This window comes from Sus scrofa, chromosome 14, assembly GCF_000003025.6.
Source record: "Sus scrofa isolate TJ Tabasco breed Duroc chromosome 14, Sscrofa11.1, whole genome shotgun sequence".
Classification (NCBI taxonomy): Eukaryota; Metazoa; Chordata; class Mammalia; order Artiodactyla; family Suidae; genus Sus; species Sus scrofa.
This window is the reverse complement of record NC_010456.5, coordinates 74,988,185-75,013,472: the sequence shown is the minus strand read 5'-3', so window position 1 is coordinate 75,013,472 and position 25,288 is coordinate 74,988,185. Positions and strand designations below refer to the sequence as shown.

The following is a 25,288-nucleotide window of genomic DNA, read 5'->3' as shown; positions in this document are numbered from 1 at the left end:
AGACGTGGCTTGGATCCTTTGTTGCTGTGGCTGTGGTGTGGGCCAGCAGCTGTAGCCCCGATTTGACCCGTAGCCTGGGAACCTCCACATGCCGCAGGTGTGGCCCTAAAAAGACAAAATAAAATAAAATGTCAGTCAGATCACGTTTTTCTTATGCTGAAAACCATCCCAAAGCTCCCCACCTCACTCAGAGTAAAAGCCAAAGTCCTTACAAGGGCCTAAGAGCCTTGGGCCTCCCTATCTTTGCACCTCATCACCTCTCCCCGTAGTTTCACTCCATACACTGGCTTCCTACTGTTCCTCCATCATGCCGGGCATATGCTACCTCAGATGACTGTACTTGCTCTTCACTTTCTCTGAAATGCTGTTGCCTAGGTCTCTGCTCAAGTGTAACTCTGTTATCTCTGATCACCAGTGCCCAGCACTATCCGAAGTCGTGTATGTGTGTTTGTTTATTGTCTGTCTCATTCCACTAAAATGTAAGCTGCTCAAGGACAAGGACTTGTTCTGCTCACCTCTATATTCTCATCACCTATGACACACCAGCCCTTCCTGTCTCCTCTGAGATCGAAATTTAATCCTCCCTCTGTTGGAAAGTTTCTTGTTGTCAGTAAGCATTTTCAACTCTTTCTCATTGGAAACAGACACACACCTTCTGTCCTCAACTCTCCCTAATTAGCAAAGCAATCAGTTTCTCCCTTTCTTTCCAGGTTTCTTGAGTTTATGTCCACTCATCCCCTCCCATCTCTCCGGCCTCTCCTTTGGTCCCCTCAGTAAGGCATCCATCACTGGTGTGCCAGCAAAACTGCTCTGGCAAAGGTCTTTAATAATATTCTGGTTGTGAGAAATAAGTAGGCATTATGTGCTCCTTTTTTTTTAACCTTACTTTTCTATAGCATTGTACTATGCTGATATTTCTCCCCCCCACCTTATAATTCTGTTTTCAGCCTTTCTGAAGTCTTGCTTTTCTTGTATCTTTTCCTTACCACTTGTCCTTGCTGGTTCCTTCTCTGCCCCTTACTTAGGAGTGTCCTAAAGCCTCTGTCCTTAGCTCTCGTCTTGCTTCTTCTGATTTTCCCTTTTCCCCGACTACATCTATCCCATGCTTTTAACTACTCCCAAATCTGTATCTTTTGCCCAGATTTTTCTCTTGAGCTTTGAGCTTGTATTTCCATCTCTTTCTTGGACATATCCCAGTTGATATCCGGGGCCACACATGCAAAAGCATACACACTATTAACCCTCTCCACAGCCCCCCACCTCGGTCAGTGACTCATCTGTTCATTTAAGGTGGACTCTTAGGAGTTGCTTTCAGCTGCTTCCTCTGCTTTAACCCTGTCATATCTGAAGCCACCAGCTTCTTTCTCACAAGCTTCTTTGAATCCATCTCTTGTCTCAGTTCTCACTGCCTCTGCCATAGTTTAGAGTTTCATCCCTTTCTCCTTTATAGTGCTGTCCGTAAAGCATGTCCTCTGAAGCCAGGCTGCATAGCTTCTCATTCTGGATCTATCACTTATTAGCTGTGTGACTTTGGTTACATTTTATAATTTCTCTGTGCCTCAGTTTCCTCATTGGTAAAATAGGGTTACTAATTTATCGTGAGGATTAAATGATTTAACAGATAAAAATTTAGAGCAGTGCCTGACACATCATGTTTGTTGTTATTTCTACTCTTAATGCTCTTCGTACCACCTAGCTGACCTCACTACTGCTGGTCTCTCCCCCTTCTACAGCATTTTCCACTCGTCACAGAGACAGCTTCACAAGCGGATATCTGACCACATCATTCCCTTTTTAAAAACTTCTATGGCTTCCCATAGTCTGACCACTGTCCCTTTTCTTTCATTCTCTGTTACAGCTCTGTGAAATAATTGGTAGTTTACCAGATAAGCTGCAGCCTTGTGTAGATCTTTGCACATTTCATTTTGTTTGAAGTGTCCTTCCTTCCCTCATTTTATCTGCAAGTCCTTTTTTTAATTTCTTTCTTTCTTTTTTTTTTTTTTTTGTCTTTTTAGGGCTGCACATGCAGCATATGGAGGTTCCCAGGTCAGGGGTCCAGTTGGAGCTGTAGCACTCCACAGCAACACCAGATCTGAGCCGAGTCTGCAACCTATACCACAGCTCACAGCAATGCCTGATCCTTAACCCACTGAGCAAGGCCAGGGATTGAACCCAGCATCCTCATGGTTCCTAGTCAGATTCATTTCCGCTGCGCCACAATGGGAACTCCTTATCTGAGAGTCTTCAATGATTCTTCAAGACCAAGTTTATTTTATTTTTTACATTTCAGTTCTCAGGTAACCAGTCACAGCCAGTAGTTACTGAAAGCCAAGTATAGTGGTGCTCCATCAGATATAAGACACATATAATAGGCTTTTGAAGAGCAGATGATCTAGCAGGGAAACGAGACAAGACAAACCTGAAACATGAAGGGACTATCCCTGAGAAGGCTCAGTAGAGCCCACATAGTAGGGTAGCATTTCAGACAAGGGCATTATCACTGCTCAAGGATATGGGGGAGTGGGGTGTGTTAGGGTAGTTAGTAAGGCTTCATGGAAGAGCGGGATTTGAATTGAGCCTGGAAGGATGATAAAGTCTGTATAAGTGGAGGGAAGGGGGAGTTGGGGGTGTGGGACCCAGGTAGAAGAAGGCACAGAGGTGGCAGTTGGAAAGTTGCCCAGTGGCAGAAGCCTGGTAGGAAACCTGTATGTTGAGGAATGCAAGGACATGAGGCCACCGCCGCAGATGCTGTGGCAGGCAGCAGGGAGTCCCTGGGGTCTCCAGAGCAGGGAGTGTCCTGGGGAACTGGTGTGTTGTAATGTTCTGTCTGATGCCAAGCTGTACTGGGGCAAAAGGAAAACTCAGTAATACTGATCTTGCCCTCATTCAGAATTTTGGTATTTTGTTCATCATGAATTTTTTTGCATTAATTTTGATTTTTAAAAATATTGCATTAAAACATTTTGTATCTCAGCGTTCCCGTTGTGGTTCATGGGGTTAAGAACCCGATATGGTGTTTGTGAGGATGCAGGTTTGATCCCTGGCCTTGTTCAGTGGGTTAAGGATTCGGTGTAGGCCGGCAGCTGCAGCTTCAATTTGACCCCTAGCCCGGAAACTTCTATATGCCGCATCTGCAGCCCTAAAAAGGAAAAAATAAAAATCATTAAAAACTGTATCTTGATCAGTGCAATTTTTTGGTACCTTCTTAAATTTTGTGCCTTAGACAAGTACCTCACTTGCTTCCTTCTAGTCCCAGTCCTGTGTTCTGTTTCTGGAGGTCAGTGGGGAAGTTATGGGTTTTTATTTTTACTAATATTAATTACAACTTACTCATATTTAAATATTCTTTGGTTAGTAGATAGCATTAATAGAAACAACTAAGATAAAGAAGTTAGAATTATAAGGAGATTAATTTGGAACTTTGGAGCCTAAAAAACACGAAAGGGAAAAGAATCCTTTGTGCTTCTGACTCAGTCTCTAGGGAAGGATAACTCCCTCTTGCTGCAGCATATGCAGTGCAAGCAGAAAAGGGTTGTTTTGCCCATGTCTGAGTGGGTGAATGATAACCGGGGGTGAGAGGGAAAGAGAACCAGAGGTTGCTGTCATGTAGAGAAAGGCTTTGAGCAACTCAGCTGCTGCAGCCAAAGAGACTGCCCTGACTCAGACAAACTCCCACAAATGGATCACGCAAGGTGGGCTTGGCCCACATCTCACATAAAACAGAATCACCCAGCTTTGCTCAGAGAGATGCTGCTCACAGGGCCACAGTGTTTTACCACAGGTCATGGCCCAACAAGCTGTGGCAGATTCACACACTCTATAAATGTCTCAGGGCCACTTGCATCCGGGAAAAGAGGTGGTATGTGACTCAAATAGTGTTACTAGTACATACATCTAAAATGTACAAATCTTAAAAATGTGAAATCTAGTGTCTATTAGTATACTGGTGATGAGTGAAAGATTATCTTGAGCCAGGGAGGTCAATTAGCATGCAGCGCAACTGTCAAAAAAGACCCCAGGGAAGGTTGAAAGGAGTAGGCCAGCAGGTGCACTGCTCTGTCATTTGATGCAGACCTTGCTGTCAGCACCAGTGCTCAGCAAGAACTTCTCCAGGCTCAGGGTGGATGTTTCTGCATAATGCGTAAAAGCCACAGGCCGAACTTCACCTTCAGCTGAGTGGCTGGTCACAGAAGATGGCTGCTTCCTGAGGCCTAGGACCAAGATCTGCTCCCCCACACCCTCACTGGGGTAATGACCCCCTCTCTTTGGCACAACTGGCAAAGTTCTTCAGAATTGAAGGTGAGATAAAGAGTTTTTCAGACCAATCTTCAAGAAACGTTAAAGAAAGTTCTTTAAGCTGTTGATCAGAACACCTGAACACAGTGAAAACTTCCTGTGCAAGAATTGTTTCTGCTGGAGATATTGGGGTGCACAGCTAACATCAAGATAGAACTTACCCACTGCAGAAACCTGCATGGTGCATCACTCATGCGCTTCTACTTCGTTGAACACTAATGTAGTGGCTGCAGCCACAGGGATCTTCATAGTGCATCCTCCTTCCCAGTGAGCAAATGTCTTAAAACTCATTTGATCCTGGCAGAAACATATCAACCATAGTAGTAGCTTTTGGTTCTGTGACAGGAAGAACCAATAAATCACTTCGTTCTAGGCACCTCTCTGTCGAGCCTGGTTTCTTGTGCCAAGATAATAAACATCCATGTTCCGTCAAGACCTTGTTTAAACCTCCTGTGAAAATCTAGTCCCTCCAAATAGAGTTGATCACTCCCATAATACTTACCACAATGTTGTGCAGTAGCTTCCAGGTCTGTGATCTGCACAAAGCTGTGAATTTCACAGTGGTGGGGACTGTACCCTTGTTTTCTTCCTCTTCTTTCAAGGGCCTTGTGTGGAGATTGCCTCAGAGCAGATGCTCCACCAATGTTGAATTAGTCGTCTGGGTTTAGGAGTTTACTAAGACTTGTGCACTTCTTTCTTCAATTTCTCTAGGCTGCAGGAATTGGTTGATCGAGTGCTAGAACGTTTTCAGGCATCTGGATTGATAGTGAAAGAGTGGAATAGTGTGAAACTCCATGCTACAGTCATGAATACTCTATTCAGGAAAGACCCCAATGGTAAGTCCTCCATAGAGCCACAACCCAACAGTGAACAGCAAGGCCTAATATCCCTAGGGTTTGAATAAAATGGCCTACCGGAGAATCTCTGATATATCTTCTTTTTTAGATTCGTTAGCTTCTTCTGATGGGTACAGTGGAAATGGGCAGGTGGGCAGGGCCATATCTAGCATGGGGTTAGCACTCCAAATCTTTCATTGTGTTCCACATAGGAATTCACACATAAAACAAATAAAAATGCAAAGTGTTCAAGTAAATTTAGGTGAACAATGAAGAATTATCTTAGTGTAAGTATGTCCCATGAAATACCTGGCAGTCTTTTTTTTTAAAAAAAAAAAAAAAGATTAGCTAGTAAAAGTTAGAGGAACGATTCTCAGCCAGGGGCAGTTTTGATCCCAGAGAACATTTGGCTTGTCTAGAGACATTTTTGGTTGTCACAGTTAGGAGACTGGGAGTTTGATGCTACTGACATCTAATGTGTAAAGGTCAGGGATGCTGCTTGACTCTCTACAATAAACAGCACAGCCCCCCATAACAAAGAATTATTCAGCCTCAAGTGTCAGTAACCCTAAGGTTGAGAAACTGTGTGTTAGAGCATTTTTTTTTTACCCTCATGAATCTAAGCCTTCATATACAAATATCTTGTTTTGGAGTTCCTGTTATGGCTCAGCAGAAATGGCCTGACTAGTATCCATGAGGCTCTGGGTACAACCCTTGGCCTCGCTCCGTGGGTTAAGGATTAGGCGTTCCTGTGAGCTGCAGTGTAGGTTGTATACGCCCCTCAGATCTGGTGTTGCTGTGGCTGTGGTTTAGGCTGCCAGCTGTAGCTCCAATTTGACCCCTAGCTGGGAACTTCCATATGCCACAGGTGCTAGGCCCCCCCCCCCCACCAAAAAAAAAAAGAATGCCTTGTTTTAACCCTTGATTTGGGATAATAAACTACATTTTAAAAAGGATTTTTTTTTTCCCTTCCATCTCCACCCAACAAGAGAAAGCTCTCTAGCAGATTCAACATCTCTCTGATCAGGAATTACAAATTCAGGTTATGTCCAGCTTCTTCTTCAAAGGGCTGTGTTTTAAAATATACTAGCACCATGGAGTTCCCTTCGTGGTGCAGCAGAAATGAATCCGACTAGGAACCATGAGGTTGCAGGTTCGATCCCTGGCCTCTCTTAGTGGGTTAAGGATCCGGTGTGGCCATGAGCTGTGGTGTAGGTTGCAGATGTGGCTCAGATCTGGTGTTGCTGTGGCTGTGGTGTAGGCTGGCAGCAACAGCTCCGGTTAGACCCCTAGCCTGGGAACCTCCATATGCCACAGGTGTGGCCGTAAAAAGAAATAAAATAAAATAAAATAAGATAAGATAAAATAAAATAAAATAAAATAAAATAAAATAGTACCAGCACCAAAACCCCATATTCAGGTTTTATTACATTTTTTAGGACCCTAACCTTGGTTTTAAAAAGTCTATATTGGCAGAAGACTCCACCAGGACTCCATCAGAACCCATAAACTATTTGTAGATTTATAGTTTAAGACAGTTTTTGTATCCCTTTTTGCCAAAGTACATTTTTAAAAAAAAAATTTTTTTTAAATTTTAGGGCTGTACCCAGGCTAGAGGTCAAATCAGAGCTGTAGCTGCTGCCCTACACCACAGCCACAGTAATGCCAGATCTGAGCCGCATCTATAATCTACACCACAGCTCACAGCAACATTGGATCCTTAGCCTATCGAGGCCAGGGATCAAACCTGTGTGTCTTTATTTTGTGATATTTATTTTGTTCTGGAGAGTCAATTTTGATCTTGGAAAACACTATTAGATTACCTGAGGTAATGTACATTTTAATATCATTAGGTGAAGAAAGACCAGAGTTTCAGAACTCTGAAGTATACTCTAATTCATTGGTTCAGAAGTTGTATTGTATCCAGAACCATCCAGTAGGACTTTCTGTGATAATAGAAATATTCCTTATCTGTGAAATCCAGTATTGGTAGCTCATGTGGTTATTGAGCACTTGAAGATGGCTATTGAGACTGAGAAAGTATACTTTTAATTTTAATTAATTTAAATTTAAATAATCATATGTGGCTACTGTTTTGGGCAGTGCAGTATTTTATTAGACATTTAATACTATATCAGTAGTGCCTCTGCATCTGTTCTAGTCCTTAAATCTTAGTTCAGAGCTCTTGCAACTATACCATGCTCCATTCTTAACTAACCCTTTGACATCATAGAATTGAATTATATAAGAATCTTGGAATTCCCGTCATGGCTCAGTGGTTAGCGAATCCGACTAGGAACCATGAGGTTGTGGGTTCGATCCCTGGCCTTGCTCAGTGGGTTGAGGATCTGGCATTGCCGTGAGCTGTGGTGTAGGTCACAGACAGGGCTGGCATCTGCGTTGCTGTGGCTGTGGTGTAGGCCGGCAGCTGCAGCTCTGATTTGACCCGTAGCCTGGGAACCTCCAAATGCCAAGCATGTGGCCCTAGAAAAGACAAAAAAAAAAAAAAAAAAGAAGAATCTCTGTCTTCTAAATTGTGTGGATCCAAATGTATATTCAGTTAACACCAGAGCTTCATATAAGAAAATGTTCTGTGTTCACAGTCTAGTTATCCTTTCCTACTTACAGATATTTTAAATATAACAGCTTTATTGAGATATAATTCATATACTATGCAATTCACCCATTTAAATTCAGTGTACTTTTAGTGTGGTGAGTCATGCATCCATTACCACAATAAATTTTAGAACATTTTTATCACCCCCCAAAAGAAACTCCATAGCTATTGACTCCCCATTTACCCCTATTCTTTGGTCGAGGCACTACCAGTCTACTTCCTGTCCTATGAATTTGCCTTTTGTGCATATTTCATATAAATAAAATCATAAAATATGTAATCTTCTGTGACTGGCTTATTTTACTTAGCATAATGTTTATAAGGTTCATATATGTTGTAGCATGTGTCGAATGTCATTCCTTTTTATTACCAAATAACCCATTATATGGACATAGCACATTTTATTTATCCATTCATTAGTTGATGGACACACGTGGTTTCCACTTTTTAGTTCTTATGAGTAATGCCACTGTGAACGTTTATGTGTACGTTTTTGTTTGGGTATGTATTTCATTTCTCTTAGTTATATGCTTAAGAGTAAAATTGCTGAGTCATGTGGTAATTCTGTGTTTAGCTTTTTGAGGAATTGGCAGACGGTTTTCCAAAATGGCTGTACTATTTTACCTTCTCACCAGCAATACAGTCGTCCCCCCTTATTCATGGAAGATAAATTCCAAGGTCCACAATGGAGGTCTAAAACTGCATACCAGATCCTATATATTTATAATATGTTTTTTCCTATACCTACCTACTATGGTAAAGTTTAATTTATAAATTCGGTAAGAGATTAACAACAACTAAAAATAAAATAGAACGATTATAACAATATGCTGTAAAAAAAGTTATGTGAATGTTATCTATGTCTCTCAAAATGTCCTATTGTAGGGGATTCCCATCATGACTCAGTGGTTATCCACCCGACTGTACCCATGAGGACTTGGGTTCGATCCCTGGCCTCGCTTAGTGGGTTAAGGGTCCAGCGTTGCCATGAGCTGTGATGTAGTTTACAGATGTGGTTCAGATCCCTTGTGGCTGTGGCTGTGGTGTAAGCTGGCAGCTACAGCTCTGATTCACCTCCTAGCCTGGCAACTTCCAGATGCTGAGGGTGTGGCCCTAAAGAGACCAAAAAAAAAAAAAAAAAAGTCATTGTATAAATTTAATGCCTTTTCCCTTTTCCATCTTAACTAAGCACTTAACCATGCACTGGACCATAACTTTCCCAGTTTGAAGTATGACTTCAAAACTAATACAAATTTCTTTTTCCTTCTTCCCAAATTCACAGGTAGAAGATTCATTCCTACCGTAGATCTTAGCAAACTTCGGCATGTGATTTTCTTTTTCATTATTAAGTTGAGCTTTCACCTTTTCACTTAGAGGAATGCTTTATGGCTTCTCTGTGGTGGATCCAAAGTTCCAGCATCACTACTCTTGTGCTTTGGGGTCATTATTAAGTAAAATAGGGGTGTCTTGGAGTTCCCGTCGTGGCACAGTGGTTAACAAATCCGACTAGGAACCATGAGGTTTCGGGTTTGATCCCTGGCCATGCTCAGTGGGTTAAGGATCCCGAGTTGCTGTGAGCTGTGCTGTGGGTCGCAGACGCGGCTCGGATCTCGTGTTGCTGTGACTGTGGTGTAGGCCGGCGGCTACAGCTCCAATTAGACCCCTAGTCTGGGAACCTCCATATGCCGCTGGAAGCAGCCCTAGAAAAGGCAAAAAAAAAAAGACCAAAAAAAAAAGGGGGGTGTCTTGAACACAAGCACTGTGATACCTTGACAGTCCATCTGATAACTGAGAGGGTGGGATATGTTGGATAAAGGGATGGTGCTTCCTGGGCTGGTGGGTCACACTACTCAGAATGGTGCCCAATTCTAAACCTAGGAATTTATTTCTGGAATTTTCCATTTAATGTTTTTGGACCTTGGTTGACAATGGATAACTGAAACCGTGGAAAGCAAAACCATGAATAAGGTTTCAGTTTCTCTACATCTTTGCTAACACTTGTTATTGTTTGTCTTTTTGATTATTGCCATCATTTTGGATGTGAAGTGGTAATCTCATTGTGGTTTTGATTTACGTTTCCCTTGTGACTAATGGTACATATACATTTTGAACCTATCATTAAATATTTTAATCTCCAGATATCATTACTTTTTTATTGATATTTATTTAGTATGAATTGACTTTGTTTCTCATCTCCTTTTAACAGGGGACTTTTTTTTTTGGTTTTTTTTTTTTTAGAGGCACTCTCATGACATATCGAAGTTCCTAGGCTAGAGGTCACATAGGATCTGTAGCTGTCGACCTGCACCACAGCCACAGCAATGCCATACCTACACCTCAGCTCATGGCAATGCCAGATCCTTAACCCACTGATTGAGGTCAGGGGACGAACCTGCGTCTTCATGGTTACTAGTTGGGTGGGTTTGTTTAAACTGAGCCATGACGGGAACTCCACAGGGAACCTAATTTTAAGTTATGAAATATGCATGGGATGGGGATCTTTGATTAAGAACTAGATCTCATTAGAGAAATAGTCCTATAGTTATCCAGGTGTAATTCCAGTGGTCTAGCTAAAATATGTATTTTGTTAGTTCTGAACATGGTAGTCTCTGTACTTGTGTAAAATAAAAGAGTATCAGAGTTCCCATTGTGGTTCGGTTAATGAATCCGACTGGGAACCACGAGGTTGCGGGTTCGATCCCTGACCTTGCTCAGGGATCCAGGGTTAAGGATCCAACTTTGCCATGAGCTGTGGTGTAGGTCGCAGATGTGGCTCAACCTTGGACCTTGGTTTGCTGTGGATCCCGCATTGCTGTGGCTGTGGCGTAGGCCAGCGGCTACAGCTCCAGTTGGATCCCCAGCCTGGGAACCTCCATATGCCGCAGGAGCGGCCCCAGAAAAAGCAAAAGCCCCCCCCCCAAAAAAAAGTATACTCAGAAGCAGAAATACAGGTTATTTTTGAGTGTCTGTTGGTAGGCAGGAAAGGGTTGATATTTCGGAATATATTCTGAAAGTTAAATAATTTTTGAAGCGGCCTTGAATTTTATATACCCCAGATTCTTCTGTCTTGAATTATCTCTTGAATAGAACATAGAGTATGTTGTTTTGCTTTTTCTCACTAGTTATCCCTTTCCTTTGATATCCTTTTTTTCTGCTGTAGTTTTAAGCACATCTTTTGGGATAAGTGGCTAAATTAACACAGAGAGTTAGAGCATAGCTTTGATTAGGCTAAGATCATAGATTTGTAGATTCTGTGATTGCAACAAAAGAGTTTTTTTCTCATTTGGGGAAAGTTCTTAGATCAACTCAAATATGGTTGCTAGCATTTTTGACTAGTTAATGTGTGAGCATTTGTATATTTTTAGGTATTTAAAAATATACACAGCTTATACAAATCTTGGGTTTTAGACTATAAGAAACTTTGGAAATCACCTAGTCCTTTTTTTTTTTTTTTTTTTTTTTAGGGCTATGCCTGAGGCATATGTAGGTTCCCAGCTAGAGGTCAAATTGGAGCTGTAGCTGCTGGCCTGTGCCACAGCCACAGCAACATCAGATCCGAGCCACATCTGCTACCTACACCACAGCTCATGGCATCGCTAGGTCCTTAACCCACTGAGAGAGGCCAGGGATGAAACCTGCATCCTCATGGAAGCTGGGCACTTTCAGTTCCGCTGAGCCACGATGGGAACTCTGGAAATCACCTAGTCTTAACCTCTAACTTTGTAACTGAGGAACTGAGGTCCATAGAGGAGGCATAATTTGCCTAAGAATGTGGTTAGTTACATAGTTAATGTACAGTGAATAATTGGACAGTGTTGAATGAATAAGTATATACTGATTGAGTTAATGGCAGAGCTGAGATTAGATGCTGGCCACTTGTCTCATAGCCTGATGTTTTTCCCTCCATACTACGTGACTTTCCTGGTAGTAGTATCTGAAGATCTTGCTAGTTGTACCTATAGAAGTCCAAGTGAAAACAGATAGATAACCCAGGCTTCTCTTCTAACATTATCTTTGGAATATTTACAGCTGAAGGCAGGTACAATCTCTATACAGCGGATGGCAAATATATCTTCAAGGAAAGAGAATCATTTGATGGCCGAAACATTTTAAAGGTCAGTATGAAGCAGAGTGAACTGAAATTCCTTTGGCATTTTCTTTTTAACAATAAGTATATTTTTCTCATGCCTATCACTGGAATCATTGATTGAAAGGAATGTTTTAAAAAAATTTTTATTGTTCTAAAAGAAAAATCTCTTTGACTTGGTATCACTTAGTGAACTTGAAACCGAGGATTTAAGAAACAAGCATCCTGACTATTTGGATCCATAGGAATGAGTTGATTTTAACCTTGTGGATCTTATTCTGCATTTTACCTCTAGAGGACTGAGTGTGCATTTTTTAAGTGAAAAAGAATTGTCTTGTTCTAGTAGATTTTTCTCTTCACCCACAAAGTCACTCTCCAAAGTTCCTGTATAATCTATTTTTACTCAAGAACAGCCCATATGCTAAAAAGTAGGTGGTCCATTTGTGACTGTTGAGGATTTGCTTTCTGAGTGTTCAATTAACCTATGAAATTTAAGTAAAAAGGGTTCTTCAGGATTGCATTTATCTTTCTCTCACAGACCACATTCTGTAACATCCAGTTTATGCCCTCTCTGTTAGGTTAACATGCCCTTGTGCCTAGGGGCAAAGAAAAACTTGTTGATTCCAAAGGAGACATTTTTGATTCTTCCTTTTACTTGTTCTGTAATGGTGTAGGTCATGCATTTTCAAGGCCATGGGTGTTTTTTGGAGCTGGGAGGGAGAGTATGTATATAATAACTTCAGAATAAGCTCCAGCTTTAGAAGTGTTTTTTCTTTTTCCTTCCTTCCCTCCACTCACTTATCTTGTCACTTGACAGTTTTCTTGCCAAATGCCTAATGTAACCCCATTGCCTCTAATTAATGACATCACTCTTAAGCAGCTGCAAGCTTCTTAGACAGCCGAGCTCAGCAGGGCAATGACAGCATTCACTTAGGCAGGCATTCTAGCTCCCACCTTGCAGAGCTATGCTGATTCCTTCTTTTCCTTGATATCTTTCCTCTCTTTGAGTCATTTTTCTTGTTTTCAAAGTAGCTGTGGTAGCTTTGGTTTGAGTGGCAAGCTGCTAATGAATTCAATTGCAGTTAACTTCACTGATTTTTTCCCAGGACACAACTTCATTGTGAAATGAATCTTTCTCTTCCTTTAGCTCATTTCCTGGGGCTTTTAAAAAATAATAGCATTAATTTTTTTGCTTTTTTGGGGGTTTTGTTAATTTGATTAAAAAAGAATCTAGGAGTTCCCATCGAGGCTCAGTGGTTAACGAATCCAACTGGGAACCGCGAGATTGCAGGTTTGATCCCTGCCCTTGCTTAGTGGGTTAAAGATCCGGCGTTGCCGTGAGCTGTGGTGTAGGTCGCAGACACGGTTCAGATTCCTTGTTGCTGTGGCTCTGGCGTAGGCTGGCGGCTGCAGCTCCGTTAGACCCCTAGCCTGGGAACCTCCATATGCTGTGGGTGCAGCCCTAGAAAAGGCAAAAAGACAAAAAAAAAAAAAAAAAAAAAGGAAAGAAAGAATCTAGACTGAATGGAGAAAGAAATCTCTTGAAGTGACTCAAGCCAGCTTGGTTCCTTCAAAATTAGAATTAAAGCCCAAAAGGTATGTTTATGCAAGTGTGAGATGCTTTGACATCTGTAAGAGGGAAGTAACAGCAGGGAGCCTGAGAAGTGGCTGTTTGAACAGTGTGGATCTCTCACTTGATATTTGATTTCTCTTATTTTGGAAAGTCAGTTTTCCATTTAAAGATACTTGGGCTTGGAAATCTTCCTAACCACCCCAGCGATGACATGAATGTAGCTCCCTCTAGTGTTGGTGAAGGCTTGCTGTAGTAGTAGAACCCTTACAAGTTCATGCCTAGTTTTTGAGCTGGGCACAGCTAGGTACTTGGAAACTATTTAATCCAGTTCCTCATTTTAATCTCTTAGGGTGCAAGATCCAGTGTGGTTAAAGCATCTTGCCTAAGGTTACCGCTAGATAGTAGCAGAGTCTGATCAGAACAAAAAGATTCAAAAGTCACAAATTAGCGTTGCTTCTACTGTCTCCCATAAAGATGCTCAGTGTTCAGGTGGAGATCAGTAGATACTTGAAATTGGGCCTGTTTGAACTGTAATAATATCTGACTAGACATAAATGTTGGAGAAATGGATGTGCCATTTAGTCTAAAACTGGCTAATTAAGAATTAGGCCTTTGAGGAGTTCCCTTGGTGGCTCAGCAGAAACAAATCTGATTAGTATCCACGAGGACTGATACAGGTTCGATCTCTGGCCTTGCTCAGTGAGTTAAGGATCTGGCGTTGCCGTGGCTGTGGTGTAGGCTGGCAGCTACAGCTCCAATTTGACCCCTAGCCTAAGAATGTCCATATGCTGAGGGTTTAGCCCTAAAAAAGAAGACAAAAAAAAAAAAAAAAAAAAGAATTAGACTTTTGAGTTAAATATAATAATACTAACACCAACAGAAATACTTACGGACTGTATACCGTCTTTCAGACCATGTGTCCTTCAGATAAAACTCATCATGATACAGTCCCTACCTTCTAGGAGTTTCCTGTCTTTGAGAGTTACAGAGACCATTGCAGTATAAAATGATGGAGGCAAATTATGAGATGGAGGGGAAGTACCTTTGAACACAGGTAGTTGTAACAAAGCATCTTTAGAATTTCCAATATATTACTTTTTAATCATTATAGAATTAGAGATAATCTTTCACTTATATTCAATCAAGGGAATTAACTTTTCTTTGAGAATAAAGATAAAATGAGGTATCCATTAACTAGCCCCCTAAACATACATGAAGTGATAACTATATTTATGAAGTAGGTATAGCAGCCCAACTTTTGGAATTACCACAGATGGACAAGTCTTTCTTAATTAGAATATGAGAACCTATGGCCCCTGAAACCTTTGTAAAAAAAAAAAAAAAAAAGATTCAGAAAAACCGATGGATTTTATACATATAGTTTTGGTAGCAGATATAATTATTATGTTTAGAAAGGAAAAAAATACATATTTTCACTAACAAGACAGGAACTGACTTGGAGTAAACAGAAAGGTTAACCTTGGTTGTTAAGGAGCCCAAGCATATGTGTATAGCATATTAATAGCTGCATAGGTCAAGGATCAGGAATGCTGGTGATGGGAAGCAGCCTTGGAAAAAAATCAACTTCATCTGCTATTCAAAGAGAAACAAAACGAGAATGCAAGTCATTGCTCACTGCTGTAAGAATTTAATGAGTAACAGCCAATTGCTATTCTGCTCCATGAAGAGAATTAGTCCTTTTGGCTCCATGTGATATTATGTGTTCTGGATGCCTTAATAAGAAAAAAAAATTTCCAATGACTTTTGGAGGTAGAAGCCACATTTTTCTTTTGTACAGCTCTTTTGAGAGTTGTTGCAGCTACAATAGACTATAGTATCTGGTTATTCTTAGTTAAAAAAAGAATTTTCTTACCTTAAGAAGGACTTTGAAATAAGAACTGACAGCTGAAGAACAATCCCCTTGTGTTTTTCAAACCAGAAAAGGAATACATTTAGTTATGGTAGTTTTTTATGAGAGAATGACAGATAGCTCTGAAAGAAGGATGTGTGAGTGAACAAGATCTAGACCAAATTAATAGGACAGTGTCCTGTCTAAAAGTTTCCATTTCCTATCTAAGAGATAGGAACAAAGATAGGATCTGTTTATCTGTAACGCAGTGATAAACTTGTAAATGGAGAAATCATGCTGACCTAAAGATATACTGCCAGGAAATAACTGCTCCCTCACTAGACAGAAGTGAAAAAGTCATTAACTGCCAACTTCTGGAGAGAGAAGTAGTCTTAATGGCAGTCTGTTTGGGAGGCCTTATGAAATGGCCTTATACGATTGAATCAGTATTCCAAGACTGTGCTCTCAGCAGATTGAACTAGGGGTATAGTATTAACTGTTTAAAAGCATAGCTTCTAACTGCAAAGTAGAGAGGAGACTTTAGAGCTCTAACTGCACTCTCCAGAGGAGAGGATTTGGTACAAATAAAAGCACAGTAATGTATTTGGAAAGGAATAGAAAGTACTATAGGTCCCGTATCAAAGGACACTGTGAAAGTGCAATTTCTTTAGGTACTTAAAATCCTGGAACACATAAACCAAGTGAAAAGGAGATGAATTTGCGCCTTTTCCATTTTACATATAAGAATATTTAAATTTAGAAAAAGAGGCATTTGGAAATATTTAACAATATTAATATTTAATAGTACTTTACTTGAAAATATGTTTTAAATCTGTCTAGCTACATTGAAATTTCTCTTGAAAGATGTAAATGAGAGTAACTCAACTATTTCATTCATTTTTGCTTTTGTTCCATCTTTGTCCCTTTAAAAGGACAGTTAGAATGAGTACATTTAAATGAGAGCTTTATTTACTTTGCTTTTTTCAGAAGTTTCTGTAAAGGAAGCTGTTTAAAAATACATACTATTTATTTTCTTCGGTAAAAGTGCATAAAACATGTATGTTTTATTTAACAAATAATCATAAAGTGAACAGTGTAACTAGCACCAAGGTCAGAAAGCAGGCTGTACCTCATATGTCTCCCTGGCGAACTCTTTGGTCTGTTTGTCCTAAGGTAACAAAGGCAAAATTAAGTTCTTAAACACTCTTAGCTTGTTTTCAGTGATTTCTTTGTTTCACAGTATTAAAAGAATACTGAAAAGATGAATTTACTTTTTTTTTTTTCAAAGGAAGAGAGATGAGTTTGAGAACTAGGTAGTAATTGTTTTTAAAGATATTAATGACTATAAAGGAAGATTAACATTTGGAAAATATATTATTTCTTGGCGTTCCTCTTGTAGCTCAGCATGTTAAGAACCTAACTAGTATCCATGAGGATTCAGGTTTGATCCCTGGCCATGTTCAAGGATGTGACGTTGCTGCAAGCTGCGGTATAGGTCACAGATGCAGCTTGGTCCAGTGTTGCTGTGGCTGTGGTGTAGGCCGGCAGCTGCAGCTCCGATTCGACCCCTAGCCTGGGAACTTCCATGTGCTACAGGTACATAAAAAAAAAAAAAAAAGGTATATGATTTCTAAGGAAGCAAAAGTATTGTGGTTTTTATTATCCAATTCAATTCTGTACTGTATTACATACTGTTTTTGAAAATTACTTCTTAGTCACTTGGCTCTTCTTAGAATTTTTTTTCCCCAAAACTCAGCTTTTTCAGAAAGCCTTCCTTGAAAAATCTATCACTAAATGTTCCATTAAATTGTTATGTCAGTATAAATAACAGCAAATTGAATGTAGAATAAAGTTTATCTAAAAAAAAAAAAAAAAAAAAAAGAGTACCCATTGTGGCTCAGCAGTTAACGAGTCTGACCAAGATCCATGAGGATGCAGGTTCCATCCCTGGCCTCACTCAGTGGGTTAAGGATACAGTGGTGCCGTGAGCTGTGGTGTAGGTCACAGATGTGGCTCGATCCCACATTGCTGTGGCTTTGGGGTAGACCAGTGGCCACAGCTCCAATTAGACCCCTAGCCTGGGAACCTTCATATGCCACGGGTGAGGCCCTAAAAAGCAAAAAAAAAAAGTTATCTCTCATTACCACTGTAGCCATAGTGTCATCTTTACTTCATGATATTTCTGTGTCTTGAAATTTTAATTTTATTTAAGCATAACCACTAAGCAGATGTCACTTTCTCTTTAAGCTATTTATGCTTAAATCCTGTTGACACTTATTAAATTCTGTTCACTTGGACATACTAATATTTTGTAATAGCTTTTATCCATAATATTGGAAATAATCACATCAGTCTCAACAATCACGTAAAATAGGCAGCTTGTTAGAGAAGCAGATGTACAACTTTCTGAAGAATTTCACTTGGAACATAAAAATGAAATGTTGTAGAAAAGGTCTGTATGAGAAGAGAGTTCATAGAAATAACAGATACACTCACATACATGTATTCATTTAAGGGTTGGAGGATAAAGTCAAGGAAATCTCGCAAGGTGGAGAAATAGAAAATATGAGGGGAAAAATATGATAAAGAGGATCCTCAGGCAGTGTAAAAATTAACTATTAGGGTTGTAAAAGGAGAAAATAAGACTTTAGAGTCTTGAACTTTAGTGAAAGAGTCTCTGGATTATAGTATTCCCAGGCACTTGGCAGTAGCAAATAAAAATCGTCTCTGGAAGAAAATACCATCACCCTCTGCCTAAAAGTATTCTTCCTAGGAACTTTTGCCCCCCAAATGACCAGTACACAAAGATAACTAGGCATATGAGGAAACCATTCACCATAAGCAAGCAGACATCCAGAATGCTTAAAGACATGAAATATCAGAATTATCAGACTTAGGCTAAAAACAACTTTTTAAAGTCAGATGATTGGAAGCCTTTGCAAAGAGAAAGTCATTATAGCATTTTTGAAAAAGAACCAAGTAGAAATGCTAGAACTGTAAAATGCGGTAACTGAACTTAAGAGTTCAATGGATGGGGTTTAACAGCAAATTAGCAAATTAGATATAGCTGCAGAGGGAAGTAGTGAGCTGGAAGTTACGGCAGAAGAAATTATCCAACATGTTGCATGAACAGAGGGGAAGAATAAAAATTACAGGTGAGACACATAGAGTGAGAAGATCTAATATACATTTAATTGGAGTCCCAGAAGGAGAAGAGAGAAATGGGGCCAGAACTGATGAAAGCTATCAACCTACAGATTAAAGAAGCCAAATGAATTTCGCAGTTTTAAGTGAGCTTATATTGCACTTTTCTTTCATACCACTAGTGACTGAATCCTGAACGAAATTAACTAAACTTGAGCCCCGGCACTTTTTAAACTGAATATCCATAGACTATTGGCAGTATCTGCCTCACAAAGAGCAAAGATAGGAAATAAGCTAAAGAATGCTGTTCTTAAAGTAGGTTATTAAAAAATAAATAAATAAATAAAAGGTATCCAGAAATTCTCTTTACTGTTTTTGTAACTTCTATAACTAAAACTATGTCAACATAAAAATATTTTTTTGAAAAAGGAAAGACAGACATGCCCTTGGGAGGGGACTGGGAAATTAACCATTTGTTATGATTGCGTTTTTTGTTGATTTGTTGGTTTGTTTTAATAACCATCTTCCAGAAAGTTTGCTAAAGTCTTGCCTGTGGTTTTTTCCTAGCATTTAGGATCAGTGCAACTTTTGTTAATTCCTGATCTTACCACAAAATTTGGGCCATTGGATTTCAAAGGGTACTCAGAATTTAATGTTAAGGAACAATTTCCTGATTAGGATGTTTCATATTTGAGCAGGTTACTAATAAGTTACCTGCATTTTTCACTAGATTTGTTTTTTGTTTTGTTTTATTTAGGAAAATAGTGTCCATTTATCTATAAAGCCATTCTTCCCACCAGCATCCTTTCAAATTATTCCCTGTTTAGTTCCATGAAACCTATCTGTCACCTCTATCATTACACTGAAATGGTACTGTAAAAAGTCACCGATAGCCCCTATTTGTCCAGTGAATTGACCTACTCCCCTCTCCCCCCCCCCCCCCCCCCAGTAACCACATTGAAGCTTTCAGCCTTTTTCTCTTTCAAATGTTCTCTCCTCTTGGCTTCACTGGCAGTTGGCACGCCTGGTTTTTTCCTGCTTGTGTATCTACATTTTTTTTTTTTAATTCACTGCCTTGTATGGCTTCTTCCTAAGGTTTCATCCTATCTCTCTGTTTTCCTTTTACTGCAGTTTCGTTCTATCCAAATTCTTCATTCTTCCAAGTCCTGTACAGGTGTTACCTCCTCCATAAGGGTAAGGACCATCCCAGTCAATGGCATGCTTCCACATCTCAGAGCCTTCCCTCCTCTCCTTACTTTGATTGTGCAGAGACCAGTCATAGGCCCCTCAGCACTTAGCAGTGTCTCTTGCTCCTGCCAAGTATTTGGGGAGCTTTTCTGAATTGGCTAACTAAAACGCTCTTCTGTAGAAATCAGATTTTGGAAGAGGAGAATAAAAAGATTTTGTTTGCCATGGGATATTTTTTGCCCCGTATTTGAGATTATAAACTCTTAGAGCAAGGGCTGGCAAGCTGTGGCCTAAGGACCAATTTGGCCTGTTCCCTGTTTTGTCCATGGCCCTGCAACTGTGAATGGTGTTTATATTTTTTATGGCTGAAAAAAAAAAAAGAATAATCTTTTATGATAACTAGAAATTATAGGAAATTCAAATATCCGGGTTTCTCAGTAAAATTTTATTGAAACACAGCCATCCTCATTTGTGTAAGGACTGTCTGACTGCTTTTGTGCCATGGTGTCAAAGTTAAGTAGTTGTGACCAACTCCATATGACCATGTGACCCTTTATGGAAAAAGTTTGTTGACCCCTGTCTTAAAGGTTAGTATTTAGTTTAATTTTCTTTTATTTCACATAATGCAACTTCCTGCTTTATGATTAGATATGCTGCTCATATTTAATAGAGCCTCAAGAGATATCTTTTTTTTTTTTTTTTTGACTTTTTTTGACTTTTTGCCATTTCTTGGGCCGCTCATACGGCATATGGAGGTTCCCAGGCTAGGGGTTGAATTGGAGCTATAGCCGCCAGCCTACGCTACAGCCACAGCAACGTGGGATCTGAGCCGTGTCTGCAACCTACACCACAGCTCACGGCAATGCCGGATCCTTAACCCACTGAGCAAGGCCAGGGACCAAACCCTCAACCTCATGGTTCCTAGTTGGATTCATTAACCACTGCGCCACGATGGGAACTCCATATCTTAAGTATTTAGTTAACAGCAGTCTTACTGAATTTTCGTTTACTTAAACTCTTTTATAGCAAATGTTTCTTTTTAAAAATTAGTTTACTAAATTCAAGAAGAGAGAGCCCCAAGTCATACCTCACAATCCTCCATTAATAAGTGAAATTCATTTTTCAATTAAATTTGACTGCAGCTTTATTACTTCACATCAGCAAGTTTCAGCTGATAGGGTTAATAATGAGTACATTTAAATTCCTTTTATTTCAAAGTACGTACAAAACTAATTTGGTGCTTCTCTGTAGTGTGCACCAGTTAACTTGAAATGTAAACAGTGATTTCATTTGCACTTTCATGTATACCTTATTACAAACTGTATTAATAAAAAGTATTGATGAAGAATAAAGTGAACTTGTTAAGTAAATGGTGCTAATTTTATAATTAGCATGATTAGCAGAAAAATATAGCATTTAGGTAGGAACCTGTCACAAGACATCTTGCCCAAATATGGCCATTATTGTTTTACTCCATTAGTGATAAAGTTTGGCTCTGTCTCTGTCCTTGGTGATTACAAAACAAAATTTATGAAAATGGGAGATGTAAGAAATCATTAGGGGCTTTTCATATTTTGTTAGTAGTAGAAATAATGTACTGTTTGTTAAAAACTCGAAGAGTTTGATAGGTGATTGGGCGGTTTCTTAGAGCATCAGATATTTAAGGAAAAGTGTCATTTGAAATACTTCGATTTGGTTTTGTATATTCTTGTTTTAGATTTTTGGATTGGGGCAGGGGAAAGATTCAGATCCAAGCAGTATTTCTCCAAAATTTATCCTCTGAATTTGTTTGACGTGTCACTCTGCCTGAAAAGTGAAGTCTTAAAACACGAATGAGGGCAGCCAAAGGTATAACTGTCAAGAGGCAAAAACCATTGTTAAAATGAGAGTGGAAATGAGCAGTTGCCTGATTTTTGACAGAGCCAACATTCGTTCTAGAAAGATGCACCTTCCCTGGTCTGTTGCTGTCTGTTCATACAAGACGTGTCTGTCCTTCTCCCTTTGTTCTCTTTCGAGTTTATGCTTATTGGTTATTCCCCTTGCAGTGAATGGTATTGGGATACTTCATGCTTTGTCTTGGCTCAGGTGGGGAGTGAGGGGTTTGAAAAGTCAAACCTACACAATGACAAGAAATAGGTCATAGTTTGGAAAAGACAGTGAAAGTAGAAAAAAATTGAGATTAAAACTACTTTTAAAAAAATCATTTCTGGTTCTTGTCAAGATAGAAAATATTTTATTGACTGTCTACTAAATATCAAATGCTAAGCTACATGCCTGCTATATTAGCATGGAGTAGGGATAAAAACTCAGTTATTTGGTCCTTATCCTGTTTCTATGAACTCTTTGATGAGGGTACCTGTTCTTATTGTGGGAAATACTAATATCTTTTATGTACTCATTTCTAAGGGTCTAGTATATCATTTTACATGTAGTTCACAAATAAAGTGTGTTGAATTATGGTTCACTTGGGTCTATTGCACTTTTTTAAAATTGTGGTAAAATATACACAAGGTTTACTGTTTTAAAATTTAAGTGTTATAACTCAGTGGCATTAATGAGCACCCACATGTTGTATAACCATCACCACCATCCATCTTCTGAATTTTTCCATCATCCCAGATTAAAACTTTGTACCCATTAAACAATATCTCTTCATCCTTCCTTCCCCTTTAGCCTTGGCAACCTTATTCTGCTTTCTGTCTCTATGAATTTGGTTCCTGTTCCTATCTCATTGTGGAATTATACAATATTTTCCTTGTTTCTGGCTTATTTCAGTTACATGATGTTTCCAGATTTCATCCACATTGTAGTGTTATCAGGATTAATTTCTTTTAAAGACTGCATAATACATTGTATTTATATATTTCATTGCAGTTTTTTAGCTGTAGTATAAACATACAAGTATTCAAATATAAATCTATGTCCAGAGACGGTGACAGGACACTGTCTTTTTTGAGGCAGCCTATTGTTTGGAGACCAGACCAAATGAAGCCATGTTAGATTAGGTGGCTTGGTGCCAACAATGTCTAAGTGTTATTCCCAATTAGAGGACATTGTGGAAAGAGAGAAAAGAGAGTGAAGTTCATTATGACGTAAAACTGTGACGACTTCTTAAGAATGTCCTCTTTCATCATATCTCAGTGATGAAATAATTTAATAATGCTCATATGTAAACATTATTATTACAAAATGAAGGTAGAAAAATAAGATATAAGTCAACCAGAATTCCAGTTCAAAGTTTACTCTCTCAGTTTTAGGTTAAAACATTGATACCAGTTTCTTTTCTGTTTGGTTTTTGTTGTTGCTTTGTTTTCTTTCTGGCTGTGTCCGTGGCATGCAGAAATTCCCGGGCCAGGGGTCAAACCCGTGCACAGCAGTAACAGTGCTGGATCTTTAACTGCTAGGCCATCAGGGAACTCCTGATACCAGTTTCTTAAATTGTAGAGGTCTTGCACCTCCCAAGGTATATGTTGGGACGATAACTTTATCCCTCTTCCAGTACCTTTTACACACTTGGCATTTAGCCCACACCTTGCAGAGGGAAGGGAGGCCTGTAGTGGATTGCAGGCAAGCAAGTGAGTGTGTGTCATAATAGATAATGCTCCAGTGATGCTACTGAAAGCAGGTTTCCTATGGTCCTGACAAAGCAGTTTGTGTCTCATTGTCTAATAAGATGACTTAGATGAAAATCTTAGATAACATGTGACAACTTCTCTCTCATCTTCCAAGCAACCGTTTGAAACCCAGCTATTTTTTGGACAGCTCTCATTTATATGTGTATATACTTTTGCTGGTGCCTGATGTTGCCAAGGGGCATCTGGTTTGTTCTTTAACTTTTCTGGCTGCTGTTCTTCTGTTGGAAATGGTGGAGTGACGATGACTGCACCTGATGACTTTGTTTTCTCCTTTCTCAGTGTTCTTTTTCTGAACTTTTGCTTGGCACAATAGTTAGCCTTTTGGTGCCCAGCCTCCCTATAGTTATTTGTGCGGAGATTCCCAGGCCGAGCAGAAATCACCTCTGCTGCTGTCCCCAGTGCTCCCCTTCAGCGATTCCTTTCTGCTGACTTGCATTTCCTTTCTCATATATAATACAAAGATCAAACACTTACCTCCTATTGATGTTGTTTGAGGGACGATTATGAATAATCCCTGAGGGAAGATGATCAAACTGAAAGTAAGAGTGGTAATAGATTTGAATGAGCATGAAGCAACCTTCTTCTAAGGGAAAGAAAATATCTGCAGAAACACTACCTAAATTAGTGCTGCCCTTCTGGTTGGTGGTCACAGGCTTAGGGCTTTGAGGAGTCCTTGCCAGCTAGCAGCCACCTGGGGCAGTTTTGTCCTGGTGAAGCAGTAATATCCATCCCTCAAGGCAAGGCTTTCTCTGGAAGAAATTTTTCAGCGAACTAAACTCTCAGGGGCCCATCTCTTGATGCTTATTCATTTCCACAGCGCTGCTGTGGAACCAGGCAGAGCATGCTAATGCTAGTGTGTGTGCTAAGAGGTCTAGGTTCTTCCCCCGTGTCAGCACAGCCTCTTCTTTCCTCCTGCCTCCTACCTCCACCGCACTTTTTTTTTTTTCTTGTTACTTTTTAAAATTGAAAGGCTCTGCAAGGAGGGAAAGTAAGTCCCTTGGCCTTTTGAGTATTGAGGTGCTCAGCAGAACTGCCTGGCATCCTGTTTGTATATAGCGGTTTTAATTCATTCTCTAATAGGTCATTTAGCCTTACCAGCAGAGTCTTAAACTTGATAATCCTCACATCAGCAGTGAGGCTCAGGTCAAACATCCAAAAGTGCAACCCTGTGTAATTATTTGAAGGAGGTTTTAAAGCCTTCATTCCCTGGCTGTTTGTCTGGCTTCTGCCTGGCACCTCCTCAGGTCAAGCTGATAACATTCCTCACGCTTGAGGCCGCCAAGACAAGCAGGTGGCCTGAGAGAGCACAGTCAGCGAGGGAAGTTCACGTTCCCATTCTGTGCAAGGAGCTTGACACCGTTCCTATGCAATTTCAGTCCATGGAGATGGGACTTGGGCTCTGGTGACATGCAAGCTTTTTGATACTGTAATGGAGATGCCCCAAACAGGAGTGATGTGCCAATAGGTTGAAAAATTGTGCCTGTTCCACTGATTATGTCCTTGCTGCTTTCCTTTTGAAAACAGTTGATGATGAGAATTTCTCCTCCTCCAGACCGGCCTTGACTGGTTCCATGAATATGAGGTGTCCCCGGCCTTCTGGAAGTACATTATGTCCTCTTTTTATTGGCTGTTATTAGGTGTTATTATTGGCTCTCTCTCCACTGATCACTGCAGTTTGAGGTTTCAGATGAAATGTGGTATCTTGGGCAGAGTTAGCACTGTATTTGGAGATGACTCTGGGATAGTAACCACCAAACAACTACATTGCCTTTCATTCTGAGGGAGATGTTTCTTTTCCAGCGTTTAAAAATATTACAGCCTTATGAGACCAGATGGTGACCACAGACAGAGACTGTAAGCTATCAGAGTTCTTGCTAGACCTTTTCTTTTTTTTCTTTGAAGGAAGTGACTTTTTGTCCTATAATGTTGCATTAGAGGTTATAGTTAGTGACAATAATAGAGCTCAAAATTCCCTCTGATAATTTATCTTCCTGTAACTGCAGAATATCCTTTTAAAGATGGAAAAATTGAGGGAGAGAGTAACTATGTGGTAATTGATAGGA

At 39.8% G+C, this 25,288-nt stretch overlaps 1 protein-coding gene across 5 annotated transcripts in view; it reads left to right on the top strand.

Moving 5' to 3' along the window:
• The window catches only part of ASCC1 (activating signal cointegrator 1 complex subunit 1), a 134,121-nt gene that overhangs the window by 95,811 nt on the left and 13,022 nt on the right, over positions 1-25,288 (top strand). For all 5 annotated transcript variants that reach the window (XM_013983318.2, NM_001244083.1, XM_013983317.2 and 2 more), the window contains 2 exons: positions 5,008-5,132; positions 11,779-11,864. In XM_013983318.2, coding sequence (XP_013838772.1) covers positions 5,008-5,132; positions 11,779-11,864 — 211 coding nt within the window. The remainder of the gene's footprint in view (positions 1-5,007; positions 5,133-11,778; positions 11,865-25,288) is intronic.